This window comes from Oncorhynchus clarkii, chromosome 21, assembly GCF_045791955.1.
Source record: "Oncorhynchus clarkii lewisi isolate Uvic-CL-2024 chromosome 21, UVic_Ocla_1.0, whole genome shotgun sequence".
NCBI classification, from domain to species: Eukaryota; Metazoa; Chordata; class Actinopteri; order Salmoniformes; family Salmonidae; genus Oncorhynchus; species Oncorhynchus clarkii.
Window position 1 is genome coordinate 19,271,285 of NC_092167.1, and position 15,310 is coordinate 19,286,594.

General features: G+C 45.3%; 1 protein-coding gene across 1 annotated transcript in view; it reads left to right on the plus strand.

Annotated features, from left to right (window-relative positions):
• Positions 1-15,310, plus strand: part of LOC139378704 (cyclic AMP-responsive element-binding protein 3-like protein 2) — a 31,092-nt gene that overhangs the window by 10,899 nt on the left and 4,883 nt on the right. Inside the window, exons 2-5 of the mRNA XM_071121117.1 lie at positions 12,346-12,577; positions 12,815-12,999; positions 13,086-13,161; positions 14,794-15,002. Of these exons, the coding sequence (XP_070977218.1) occupies positions 12,346-12,577; positions 12,815-12,999; positions 13,086-13,161; positions 14,794-15,002 (702 nt within the window). The remainder of the gene's footprint in view (positions 1-12,345; positions 12,578-12,814; positions 13,000-13,085; positions 13,162-14,793; positions 15,003-15,310) is intronic.

The window sequence follows — 15,310 nt, forward strand, 5'->3', positions numbered from 1 at the left end:
TAAAGCCACATAGGAGACACACTTTCCCATTTAAAGTGAACTGCTTTTCGAAAGCAGTGCACCGTATGGGCAAGAGGGTGCAAATCACCGGGGGGCGGTGAGAGGACGGAATTATGGAATGAAGCGAATGGAACGGTATCAAGCACACGGAAGAGATGTGTTTGATGGGTTTGCTATCGTTCCATATGTTCCGTTCCAGCATTTCCGTTAAGGTGCCACCAGCCGCCTGTGGTGTCAATGTACCCTTTACTACACTGTAATGTAATTTAGCCATGTCCTTTTATCATGCTGTAGTCCCCCCCCCCCCCGTCTCAATTTACACTACTTCTAGTGATTATCTTTCTGAAACACACAGTGTTGTGGACAGTCTACATATCACACTGGTTAAGCATCACTCCCACTGGTATTAGTATCCTGGAGTTACAGACAAACCCTTCCCCCTCTCCTCCACCTAATCCTATCCGATCAGCATGGTCTCATCGGTCATTCGGACTCTTCACCCTTCACCCTGCTCAAAGGGGGATAACTGGGTCACGTAGCGGCCGTTTTTTTGGTTGAAATGAATCGTCACAAACGTTTAAAATGTGAAGAATGCTGCACGAGTTTCAGTGTTCTGTTAATGAAAACAAAACAAAAAATAACATTTACTATCCCGAGCCTGTTTCTTTGGAGGCTGACCATGGGATTGGATCATAGCATTGCGTTGGTCTAAAGGATAGGAACACAACCCTGGCTTCAGTTGGTCCCTTCAGCCCCCCCCCCCCCCACCAGCCTGCCAGTCTGGAACCCCACCAAACCCCCCAGTCTGAGCCCTGTTTTCTGGCCTCAGCCTTGATAACCCCCAGAAACAGCTGGAGCTCCAGGCCTGGAGTGTGTTCATCCCTGCTGGGAATAACACCAATATCTGCCAACCACAACAGTCAGAACAGGGCCTCAGTCTTTATCATTGTTGTTTTGAGTTGGTGATCTGTTGAAGACACCCTGTCCTTCCTGCTATCTGAGCCATCAGTCTTAGGGTTTAGAGTGTTAGAACGGGGACGTGCTGACTGTGATCCAATGAGTAATGCTACATGACTAGGTGGCAGGCATGCAAAGCAAATGTGTGTGTGTGTGTGTGTGTGTGTGTGTGTGTGAGTGTTTGTGTGTGTCATTTATCAGTGAGTCAGTACACAAGGAAGAGTCCAGGGCAAGGTACAGCCTCATGCGCGCACACACAAGGAAGGTGACCCTTGTGCCCATGTGGGCTGTGCGTGTGTGTGTGTGTGTGTGTGTGTGAGTAATTTCTTCCCTCTATTGGTGCACATCTGGTTTATGTTTTTCAAGGGAAGGTATTGCGTCATCAATTCCGCCTCTTCCCTTCCCCCCCGTGCTTGACCGAGTTCCTCCCTTTGCCTAAACACACTAAACACACACAAACACACACACATTTATGCCCTGGGGGGTCAGAAATGACAGACCACCTTCTCATCACCCTCGACTTCAACATTAGCCCCGTGTGTGTGTGTGTGTGTGTGTGTGTGTGTGTGTGTGTGTGTGGTGTGTGTGTGTGTGTGTGTGTGTGTGTGTGTGTGTGTGTGTGTGTGTGTGTGTGTGTGTGTGTGTGTGTGTGTGTCTGCAGAAACCATCCGTCTACCAGCTGGAGAAGGAGTCAAGAGAGTCAGCTTACAGCCCCTCACCCAAACACCCCTAACAACACCTCTCCCCCCATTACCTCACCCTCCCCTCACGCCCACCCCAGCTGCCTCTGTGCCAGGCCTAAGACCAAGAAGAGGCCTTCCCTCCCATCAGGAGCACCTCTGGAGCAGAGGGAGCCTTAGCCCAACGACCCACATCCCCCTGCACGACTAGGCCTCACACACCACCACAACCCCACCACCCCAGCCCCCTCCTCCATTTTATGTCCCTGAATAGTCAAGGCAATGACTGAGAGAGGGAGAGAGCTGTGGTTCAGTAGGCCTCGACAGTCTAACCTCTCCCTAGAAGACTGCCAGAGCTTCATTCCTCTCTTCCCTTCTCCTCCTCTTTTTCTTCCTCTTGTGAAGCTAGTCAACACCCAACAGTTTGTTCACCATCACCATCACCATCATCATCTCACCAAACCATAACTGTCACACAACACATGATGACAAGGGACAAACATGATGGATAGGGGTGTGTCTGTCGGTGGTTGTCCTGGTAAGGGCCCAGATTTTCTGTGATTTCTGTGTGACAATCGCTGGGGTCGGCTGTTCTGTTGCTAGGAGACGTGAGCGCCAGTGATGGGGTTGTACATTTTCTGTTGGTTATGGATTCGATGTGACGTAGCCAGCAGTCCTTTCTCCTTTACCCTCTTACTTCCTCTTCTATAACCTTTTCTCCCCTCACCTCACCTCTCTTCCAACTTGTCTCCCCCTCTCCCCTCCTCTCTTTTCCTCTCTCCCCTTCCCCCTCTCTACCCCTGCCTACCTCTCTCTCTTCTCCCCTACCCAAACACAGGCCAAATGCAGGGTGAGACACTTTTTAGACAGTTAACACGAGGCCCATTTTGTGTGTGTGTGTGTGTGTGTGTGTTAGAGGTTGACCGATTAATCGGAATGGACGATTTTAATTAGGGCTGATTTCAAGTTTTCATAACAATCGGTAATCTGCATTGTTGGACACGATTATGGCCGATTACATTGCACTCCACGAGGAGACTGCGTGGCAGACTGACTACCTGTTATGCGAGTGCAGCAAGGAGCCAAGGTAAGGTGCTAGCTAGCATTAAACGTATCTTATATAAAACAATCAATCTTAACATAATCACTAGTTAACCACACATGGTTGATGATATTACTAGTTTATCTAGCTTGTCCTGCGTTGCATATAATCGATGCAGTGCTTGTAAATTTATCATTGAATCATAGCCTACTTCGCCAAGCAGGTGATTTAACAAGCACATTTGCCAAAAAAACATTGTCGTTGCACCAATGTGTACCTAACCATAAACATCAATGCCTTTGTTAAAATCAATACACAAGTATATATTTTTAAACCTGCATATTTAGTTAATATTGCCTGCTCACATGAATTTCTTTTAACCAGGGAAATTGTGTCACTTCTCTTGTGTTCTGTGCCACAGAGTCAGGGTATATGCAGCAGTTTGGGCCGCCTGGCTCGTTGCGAACTGTGTGAAGACCATTTCTTCCTAACAAAGACCATAATTAATTTGCCAGAATTGTACATAATTATGGCATAACATTGAAGGTTGTGCAATGTAACAGCAATATTTAGACTTATGGATGCCACCCGTTAGATAAAATACAGAACGGTTCCGTATTTCACTGAAAGAATAAACGTTTTGTTTTCGAAATGATAGTTTCCGGATTTGACCATATTAATGACCTAAGACTCATATTTCTGTGTGGTACTATATTATAATTAAGTCTATGATTTTATATTTGATAGAGCAGTCTGACTGAGCGGTGGTAGGCACCAGCAGGCTCGTAAGCATTCATTCAAACAGCACTTTCCTGCATTTGCCAGCAGCTGTTCGCTGTGATTCAAGCATTGCGCTGTTTATGTCTTCAAGCCTATCAACTCCCGAGATTAGGCTGGCAATACTAAAGTACCTATTAGAACATCCAATAGTCAAAGGTATATGAAATACAAATGGTATAGAGAGAAAATAGTCCTATAATAACTACAATCTAAAACTTCTTTCCTGGGAATGTTGAAGACTTTAAAGGAAAAGGAACCACCAGCTTTCATATGTTCTGAGCTTTTTTACATGGCACATATTGCACTCTCCAACACTTTGTTTTTGCATTATTTAAACCAAATTGAACATGTTTCATTATTTATTTGAGACTTAATTGATTTTATTGATGTATTATATTAAGTTAAAATAAGTGTTAATTCAGTATTGTTGTAATTGTCATTATTGCAAATATATATATACAGTGCCTTGCGAAAGTATTCGTCCCCCTTGAACTTTGCGACCTTTTGCCACATTTCAGGCTTCGAACATAAAGATATAAAACTGTATTTTCCTGTTTTGCAAGGAGGAATGGGAAAAAATGTCAGTCTCTCGATGTGCAAAACTAATCGAGACATACCCCAAGCGACTTACAGCTGTAATCGCAGAAAAAAGGTAGCGCTACAAAGTATTAACTTAAGGGGGCTGAATAATTTTGCACGCCCAATTTTTCCGTTTTTGATTTGTTAAAAAAGTTTGAAATATCCAATAAATGTCGTTCCACTTCATGATTGTGTCCCACTTGTTGTTGATTCTTCACAAAAAAATACAGTTTTATATCTTTATGTTTGAAGCCTGAAATGTGGCAAAAGGTCGCAAAGTTCAAGAGGGCCGAATACTTTCGCAAGGCACTGTATATATATATATATATATGGTGGATGGAGCGAGACATGATGTCCCAGATGTGCTCAATTGGATTCAGGTCTGGGGAATGGGCGGGCCAGTCCATAGCATCAATGCCTTCCTCTTGCAGGAACTGCTGACACACTCCAGCCACATGAGGTCTAGCATTGTCTTGCATTAGGAGGAACCCAGGGCCAACTGCACCAGCATATGGTCTCACAAGATATCTGAGGATCTCATCTCGGTACCTAATGGCAGTCAGGCTACCTCTGGCGAGCACATGGAGGGCTGTGCAGCCCCCCAAAGAAATGCCACCCCACACCATGACTGACCCACCGCCAAACCGGTCATGCTGGAGGATGTTGCAGGCAGTAGAACGTTCTTCACGGCGTCTCCAGACTCTGTCACGTCTGTCACATGTGCTCAGTGTGAACCTGTTTTCATCTGTGAAGAGCACAGGGCGCCAGTGGCGAATTTGCCAATCTTGGTGTTCTCTGGCAACTGCCAAACGTCCTGCACTGTGTTGGGCTGTAAGCACAACCCCCACCTGTGGACGTCGGGCCCTCATACCACCCTCATGGAGTCTATTTCTGACCGTTTGAGCAGACACATGCACATTTGTGGCCTGCTGGAGGTCATTTTGCAGGGCTATGGCAGTGTTCCTCCTGCTCCTCCTTGCACAAAGGCGGAGGTAGCGGTCCTGCTGCTGGGTTGTTGCCCTCCTACGGCCTCCTCCAAGTCTCCTGATGTACTGGCCTGTCTCCTGGTAGCGCCTCCATGCTCTGGACACTACGTTGACAGACACAGCAAACCTTCTTGCCACAGCTCGCATTGATGTGCCATCCTGGATGAGCTGCACTACCTGAGCCACTTGTGTGGGTTGTAGACTCCGTCTCATGCTACCACTAGAGTGAAAGCACCGCCAGCATCAAAAGTGACCAAAACATCAGCAAGGAAGCATAGGAACTGAGAAGTGGTCTGTGGTCACCACCTGCAGAACCATTCCTTTATTGGGGGTGTCTTGCTAATTGCCTATAATTTCCACCTGTTGTCTAGTCCATTTGCACAACAGCATGTGACATGTATTGTCAATCAGTGTTGCTTCCTAAGCGGACAGTTTGATTTCACAGAAGTGTGATTGACTTGGAGTTACATTTCCCTTTATTTTTTTGAGCAGTGTATATATATATATATAAAAATCGGGCGATTTTAATTGGAATCGGCTTTTTTCGTCCTCCAATAATCGGTATCGGCGTTGAAAAATCATAATCGGTCGACCTCTAGTGTGTGTGTTAATATAAACATATTAACTAAACACACACACACACACACACACACACACACACACACACCAGGCCTGTTAGAGGATTACAGAGAGACATGCCTGAAAAGTATCTGAAGTCCTACCCCTTATATATGCCCACATGACTCCTTATGGAGAGTTGGGAGTCATACAGTAGTATGTGTGTGTATATGAGTTGTTTGGGTACTATTTAAGTCATGTGTACAGGACTGAGTGTTTCCTATGGTGATTTAGAGTATATGGGTGGGTGTGTATGGGTGTGTAACGGGATGTTTAGCGTGTAGAGTCGGGTAAAAGAGGTCACTCTGACTCTCTACTGTAGTCGGCCCACTGGACAGACTTGCATTTGTATGGAGTTCCCTTCCAACTGTACATGTAGAAAATGGTATTAGTGGAAAAAGAGCGGAAAGAACATTCCAATGGCGAGTGGTCAGTTTTGTCTCTCTCCCTCGCTCGCTCTCTGTCTTTCTGTCTTTCGCTGTCTTGGCCTGAATCAGACTGTAACTTGAACCCACATGCCTGGCCTCCTGCCATCTCTACCCTTCTCTCCTTGCGCTCCCTCTCTCCTTGTCCTCCCTCTCTCTTTCTTTCTCGCTCCGTCCCCCTCTCCTTCTTACTCCTTTCACATTCTCCAGGGAGAGTTCATCACTTTTTCCGCCTGCTGTCTTCTCTTTTCCTATTTGTCATTCCACCCTTTTCCCCTGAATGTTGCTCTCTGTTTTCCAACTTAGATGATATCCATGAAGTGTTTTCTCTGCCCTCTCTCTGAGATGCTACCAAGACACATTTTCTAGAAGCTTCCTATCCCCCGCTGTAGCATTTTAGAGACCGGCCCTCTCTGACTAATTTTCCTATTGGCTCAGGTCTGTGAGTTTTGCCCGGAGACAGAACTCTAGTCTAGAGCAGGTGAAGGTTATTAGTTATGCATGTACTTCCAAGGAACTGAACTTGGGGTGGAATCAGGACAATAACGTAACTGTTTGGCTGACTCAGTGGTTTCCAGCACACTGCAGTACAACCTGAACGGTTGTCTCCAAATCCTATGGAGTAATGCTTCTTAGCATTACTGCGAAATATGTAGGCCTATTCGTTTTTTAATAACGTGCATACTTTAAATGTCTCTGGTGTTTTTCTTATTAGTTTTAAACATGACGTTAAAGACGGCTTGTTTTACCTTCTAAACAGCCGTGGAAGTTGTTGTGAGTGAAAAGGCCTTTGTTTCACAAGGTTGTTGTCTCTGTGGGTCTTTTGTTAATGAGCAACACATTGAAACATCACTCCCTCCCTCCTACCCTTTCCTCAGCTCTACAGTAACACTGTTCCCTACTGTACAACATCATCCCCACTCTGACACACACATACGCGCAGGCAAACATACAGACACACGCAGAGATATATGGAGATATATAGCAGTGGGGGAATAGGATGGGAGTATATGGAGATATATAGCAGTGGGGGAATAGGATGGGAGTATATGGAGATATATAGCAGTGGGGGAATAGGATGGGAGTATATGGAGATATATAGCAGTGGGGGAATAGGATGGGAGTATATGGAGATATATAGCAGTGGGGGAATAGGATGGGAGTATATGGAGATATATAGCAGTGGGGGAATAGGATGGGAGTATATGGAGATATATAGCAGTGGGGGTATAGGATGGGAGTATATGGAGATATATAGCAGTGGGGGTATAGGATGGGAGTATATGGAGATATATAGCAGTGGGGGAATAGGATGGGAGTATATGGAGATATATAGCAGTGGGGGTATAGGATGGGAGTATATGGAGATATATAGCAGTGGGGGAATAGGATGGGAGTATATGGAGATATATAGCAGTGGGGGAATAGGATGGGAGTATATGGAGATATATAGCAGTGGGGGTATAGGATGGGAGTATATGGAGATATATAGCAGTGGGGGTATAGGATGGGAGTATATGGAGATATATAGCAGTGGGGGTATAGGATGGGAGTATATGGAGATATATAGCAGTGGGGGAATAGGATGGGAGTATATGGAGATATATAGCAGTGGGGGAATAGGATGGGAGTATATGGAGATATATAGCAGTGGGGGAATAGGATGGGAGTATATGGAGATATATAGCAGTGGGGGTATAGGATGGGAGTATATGGAGATATATAGCAGTGGGGGAATAGGATGGGAGTATATGGAGATATATAGCAGTGGGGGAATAGGATGGGAGTATATGGAGATATATAGCAGTGGGGGAATAGGATGGGAGTATATGGAGATATATAGCAGTGGGGGAATAGGATGGGAGTATATGGAGATATATAGCAGTGGGGGTATAGGATGGGAGTATATGGAGATATATAGCAGTGGGGGAATAGGATGGGAGTATATGGAGATATATAGCAGTGGGGGAATAGGATGGGAGTATATGGAGATATATAGCAGTGGGGGAATAGGATGGGAGTATATGGAGATATATAGCAGTGGGGGTATAGGATGGGAGTATATGGAGATATATAGCAGTGGGGGAATAGGATGGGAGTATATGGAGATATATAGCAGTGGGGGAATAGGATGGGAGTATATGGAGATATATAGCAGTGGGGGAATAGGATGGGAGTATATGGAGATATATAGCAGTGGGGGAATAGGATGGGAGTATATGGAGATATATAGCAGTGGGGGTATAGGATGGGAGTATATGGAGATATATAGCAGTGGGGGAATAGGATGGGAGTATATGGAGATATATAGCAGTGGGGGAATAGGATGGGAGTATATGGAGATATATAGCAGTGGGGGAATAGGATGGGAGTATATGGAGATATATAGCAGTGGGGGTATAGGATGGGAGTATATGGAGATATATAGCAGTGGGGGTATAGGATGGGAGTATATGGAGATATATAGCAGTGGGGGTATAGGATGGGAGTATATGGAGATATATAGCAGTGGGGGAATAGGATGGGAGTATATGGAGATATATAGCAGTGGGGGAATAGGATGGGAGTATATGGAGATATATAGCAGTGGGGGAATAGGATGGGAGTATATGGAGATATATAGCAGTGGGGGAATAGGATGGGAGTATATGGAGATATATAGCAGTGGGGGAATAGGATGGGAGTATATGGAGATATATAGCAGTGGGGGAATAGGATGGGAGTATATGGAGATATATAGCAGTGGGGGAATAGGATGGGAGTATATGGAGATATATAGCAGTGGGGGAATAGGATGGGAGTATATGGAGATAAATAGCAGTGGGGGAATAGGATGGGAGTATATGGAGATATATAGCAGCGGGGGAATAGGATGGGAGTATATGGAGATATATAGCAGTGGGGGAATAGGATGGGAGTATATGGAGATATATAGCAGTGGGGGAATAGGATGGGAGTATATGGAGATATATAGCAGTGGGGGAATAGGATGGGAGTATATGGAGATATATAGCAGTGGGGGAATAGGATGGGAGTATATGGAGATATATAGCAGTGGGGGTATAGGATGGGAGTATATGGAGATATATAGCAGTGGGGGAATAGGATGGGAGTATATGGAGATATATAGCAGTGGGGGAATAGGATGGGAGTATATGGAGATATATAGCAGTGGGGGAATAGGATGGGAGTATATGGAGATATATAGCAGTGGGGGTATAGGATGGGAGTATATGGAGATATATAGCAGTGGGGGTATAGGATGGGAGTATATGGAGATATATAGCAGTGGGGGAATAGGATGGGAGTATATGGAGATATATAGCAGTGGGGGTATAGGATGGGAGTATATGGAGATATAGGCTAAACTAAGGTCCCCTGACACTTTTTACAGATGTAGGGTCTTAATTTGATCATCCTGTTGCAGGAGACATTTGCAGGAGTGCAGGAAATTCAAAACGTGTAGTGTATCTTGGGTTTAGAAAGGCTTCTGAAGTTTGTAATTTCCACTTCAAAATGAAAGACTTAATTTTCCCTTACTAAAAATGTATCAACCCATAATGTCCATGAATTATAATCCACATAATTCACATTTCCTGTTTCTGAAGGATTATTTTCCTGCTATAGCAAACTGGCTCGAATTAAGACCCCACATCTGTAATGCAGTTCATTACAAGTCCAGAACACAGAACTCTGTTACATGTAATCCATCCAGCGGTCTGAGTCAAAAATGGGTGACCTTCTCAGTGACAGAAATTGTACACCAGAAAGAGCATTTCTGTACACCAGAAAGAGCATTTCTGTACACCAGAAAGAGCATTTCTGTACACCAGAAAGAGCATTTCTGTACATCAGAAATTATCCTAGTCATCCCACCACTGGTTAAATTCAGGGGAAAATGGGTATGACACTACAAGCTAGGGACACCTGTATTTAGGGAGTTTCTCCCATTCTTCTCAGCAGATCCTTTTAAGCTCTGTCTGGTTGGATGGGTAGAGTTGCTGCACAGGTATTTTCTGGTCTCTCCAGAGATGTTAGATCGGGTTCAAGTCCGGGCTCTGGGCTACTCAAGGACATTCAGAGACTTGTCCCGAAGCCACTCCTGTATTGTCTTGGCTGTGTGCTTAGGGTCATTGTCCTGTTGGATAATTAACCTTCAACCCAGTCTGAGGTCCTGAGCACTGTGGAGCAGGTTTTCATCAAGGATCTCTCTCTGTACTTTGCTCCGATCATCTTTACCTCAATCCACACTAGACTCCCAGTACCTGCCGCTGAAAAACATCCCCACAGCATAATGCTGCCACCACCATGCTTCACCGTAGGTATGGTGCCAGGCTTCCTTCAGATGTTACGCTTGGCATTCAGGCCAAAGAGTTCAATCTTGGATACATCATACCAGAGAATCTTGTTTTTCATGGTCTGAGAGTCTTTAGGTGCCTTTTGTCAAACTCCAAGCTGGTTGTCATGTGCCTTTTTTACTGAGGAGTGGCTTCCGTCTGGCCACTCTACCATAAAGGCCTGATTGGTGGAGTGCTCTAGGAAGACTCTTGGTGGTTCCAAACTTAGTATATTTAAGAACGATGGAGGCCACTGTGTTCTTGAGAACCTTCAATGCATTTTGGTAGCCTTCCCCAGATCTGTACATCGACACAATCCTGTCTCGGAGCTCTATGAACAATGCCTTCGACCTCATGGTTTGGTTTTTGCTCTTACATACACTGTCAACTGTGGGACCTTCTATAGACAGGTGTGTGCCTTTCCAAATCAAATCCAATCAATTGTATTTACCACTCGTGGACTCCAACCAAGTCGTAGAAACATCTCAAGGATGATCATTGGAAACAGGATGCACCTGAGCTCAATTTCGAGTCTCATAGCAAAGGTTCTGAATACTTATGTAAATAAGGTATTTCTGTTTCGTTTTATACATTTGCAAAAATGTCTAAAAACCTGTTTTCACTTTGTCATTATAGGGTACTCTGTGTAGATTGCTGAGTGTTTTTATTATTTATTTAATCCATTTAGAATAGAATAAAGCAGTAATGTAACAAAAAGTGGAAAAAGTCAAGGGGTCGGGATACTTTCTGAAGGCACTCTACATCATTGCGTGAAACCAACCAAAAGCACGGTTTTTTTGTGTTCGCGAACGGGGGACAAAACACATGCTATTCAACAGTTTTCTTGTTAGGCTATGTACTTTATATTCCCTGTCCTCCACTGGCTCACAGAAGACATGATGAACTGCTGTTGATGCTAACTGGCAAGCTGTTTCAATGTAGTTATTAGCTACAAAAAAAATAGTCAGACCATTATTACTGTTCCAGCTGGCTGATAGGCGTTATTAGGTAGGTCCTGTTAAATAGAGTTAAAGAAGTACATAACCTGACAAGCAGAAAGTGTTATAGAGGTAGATAGTTAAATTAGTATACACCCATCTGATAAGACAAGTGCAGGGTACAGTACCGTCACACACATCGAATGCTCCCTCAGTTTATTGAGTGCATTTCTTTGACCCAAAGGTCTTCATGACGACACAGAGGTAGGGAATCTAAAAAGCGGAGAGAGGAAGAAACATTGGACAGCTGAGGTTGAGAGGCCTGTCCTAACCTGTCCCAAGCAGTGACGAGAGATGAGTTTTCAGGTCACATCAAGAAAGGAAGACGGGAAGGAATGTGCATGGAGGAATGCTATGAGGGTAGGATCGGGGGGGATGGAAGGAAGAAAGAATGGAGGAGAAGTGGAGAAGATGGCCGGCAGCCATCTCCTCCATTCTTTCTTCCTTCCATCCCCCCCCGATCCTACCCTCAGAGCATTCCGCCATGCACATTCCTTCCCGTATCCTTCCCGTACCCTGCACTTGAAGGTCCTTGGCCTTTACTCAAAACGTCTCACCGCGTTGAGAGATGGGAGGATGAGATATGGCCGCTCTGATTGGTTGGAGCCATATCAGCCTCTGTTGTCACTGGAGGAGAGGGGATTTTACAGCTCTGTGATTGGCTGTTTGTTGCTGGCCTGGGGGGGGGGGGCTTTTCCTCAAAGGAAAGTGCTGATAGCCATTAAAGAGCTTTTATAGGCAGTAATTACAGACTAGCTACAGGTACAGGTATATGCTCTAATAATGACATGGTATATGGTGTAATAACTAGACAGTGTGATGACTAGATGGTATCATGTCTGTGTCCGTCTGTGCTCTTAGCTTTAAGTCTGTGTTTCGCATGTCTTTTGTCAGTCTCATTAACATCAGTCTATCATTAAAATCCCCCCCCCCCCCCTAACAGCACTTCACAGACCTCCTGGATGACTTTTCCCAGGATGCTTTGCTGGGCCAGCTGCTGAGCGACCCCTTCCTCTCCGGCCGGGAAGGAGAGGCCATGGACGAGGGGGAGGATTTTACCCCGTCCTCCCCGCTGCCGCCCCACATCCAAGCGGAGCACTCCTACTCCCTGTGTGGGGACTCCCGGCCCCAGTCGCCCGTCTCACATCTGCCTGGGGAGCAGGGGAGCGATGCAGGTGAGAGGGGGACGGCAGAGTGAGGAAAGAGCGGAGGGTTTTGGGCCTCAGTGGCAGTTGTAGATTGCATGCCGTATTGTAATGTGTGGACTATCTACGGCATCTATAAAAAGAAGAGGGTGGCAATATAGACATATGTGGAGATGTGTACATTCAGTGCCGCACAAGACAACGAACAATACGTACAGTATCTAATGTAAGTGACAGTGTTGATGCCGACGTGTCTCTTTCTATTAGAATCAGATGGTGAGGATTGGTCCCTGGAGCAGGAGGAACAGATGGAGGTGTTGCTGTGTGACCCTCCAGCCCAGCTGCCCACCCTAACCCTCTCCCTGGCCCCTGAGGGCCACATCACTGAGGCCCCGGCCCCACCAGCCCCCAAGCCCAACCCACAGACCGCCACACAGGGCAAGGCCAGCAAGGTAATAGGACGTCTAGAGTCGCAGCACATGCAGACAGTCCCACAATGCACGCGTGTAACGTCCCTCTCTGCTGTCTGATTGTCTAGGCGAAGGAGATTGGTGAGATCCAGATCAAACTGGAGCCTCATGAAGTGGACCAGTTCCTCAACTTGTCTCCTAAAGGTGAGATCTGACGCACACCATATCGTACTGCCACACTACTCATAACCTCTCTGTTTGACCTGGGTCAAATATACGTGTCAAATACTGTGCTAACTCTTTCCACCTCATTAAATAATATAACATATGCCATTTAGCAGACGCTTTTATCCAAAGCGACTTAGTCATGTGTGCATACACTTTGAAGGTAAATCAAGCACATTTGAAGTATTTGACAATGTATATGGTATGTACAAAATATTTGTTTTAAATACAAACGCTCTGACGAAGGTCGTGAGGCCGATACGTAAGCCTATTAAAGAGCAGTGATTACTATTCAGAGCAGTGTGTGGGTTTCTTCTTTAAAATAAAAATACAAACGAAACATGTGAAGTGTTGGTTTCATGAGCTAAAATAAAAGATCCCAGAAATTTCCATACGCACAAAAACCTTATTTCTTTAATTTTGTGCACAAATTTGTTTACATCCCTGTTAGTGAGCATTTACCGTTGCCAAGATAATCCATCCACCTGACAGGTATGGCATAATCAAGAAGCTGATTAAACCGTGTGATCATTACACAGGTGCACCTTGTGCTGGGTACAATGAAAAGCCACTCTACAATGTGCAGTTTTGTCACATAACACAATGCCACAGATGTCTCAAGTTTTGCAATTGGCATGCTGACTGCAGGAATTTCCACCAGAGCTGTTGCTAGAGAACTGAATGTTAATTTCTCTACCATATGCCGCCTCCAACGTTGTTTTAGAGAATTTGGCAGTACGTTTGCTGATGTCAACGTTGTGAACAGAGTGCCCCATGGTTGTGGTGTGGTTATGGTATGTGCAGGCGTAAGCTACGGACAACAAACATAATTGCATTTTATCGATGGCAGTTTCAATGCACAGAGATACCGTGATGTGATCCTGAGGCCCATTGTTGTGCCATTCATCCACCGCCATCACCTCATGTTTGAGCATGATAATACACGGCCCATATTGCAAAGATCTGTACACAATTCCTGGAAGTTGAAAATGTCCCAGTTCTTCCAAGGCTTGCATACTCACCAGACATGTCACCCATTGAGCATGTTTGGGATGCTCTGGATCGACGTGTACGACAGCGTGTTCCGGTTCCTGCCTATATCCAGCAACTTCGCACAGACATTGAAGAGGAGTGGGAGAACATTCCACAATCACAGGTCACAATCAACAGCCTGATCAACTCTATGCGAAGGAGATGTGTCACGTTGCATGAGGCAAATGGTGGTCACATCAGATAATGATTGGTTTTCTGATCCATGCCCCTACCTTTTTTTTAAGGTATCTGTGACCAACAGATGGATATCTATATTCCCAGTCATGTGAAATCCATAGATTAGGACATAAGAAATGTATTTTGTGTTGACTGATTCCCTTATATGAACTGTAACTAAGTAAAATCTTAAATTGTTGCGTTTTATATTTTTGTTCAGTATAGTTACTATGCAGGCGGATCAGTGTTGTGCTGCTCTGAGGACCCCTTCTAGCCACTGATGGATAATGTTAATGACATTAAGTACAATCCAATGTGTAAAGTCTGTAAATGTTAGTGTTGATAATCTCCAGAGAACGTTTGCAAGTGTGTAAACTGTTTGTGTGTGTTTCCCCTCACAAGGTCTGGAGTCTCTGCAGATGCCACCCACCCCTCCCTCCTCCCACGGCAGTGACTCCGAGGGCAGTCAGAGCCCGGTACACGCCAGCACCCCCCAGAGCCCCTCCACCCCCTCCTCTCCCCTCAGCCCTGCGCCCTCCCAGGCCGGCCTCAAGGTGTCTCAGCGCACACCGTCCTCCCTCTCCAACTCCCCTCTTCTCACCGCCCCACACGTAAGTACAACACAGACTGGGGACCAGGGATTCACTGAAAAGATACAGGGACCCTGTTGGCAGAATATGAATCCTTCCAGCCTTCCTTCAGGTGATCACTGATCTGAGAGAGATTGGATAAGTTAATGCGAGGTTATCACCGTATTGCGTTCACCAATCCAACCTGGTCAGATCAGTGACAACCTCCATGAAACTTAAGGAATGAGCGATGGAGGTATTCAGAGAACAGATACTGGGAAGTCACTGAAATAAGATACAGTATGTCAGTTTATCTGATGGGCTCTGATGACACTTCCTCCCCCCCCCCC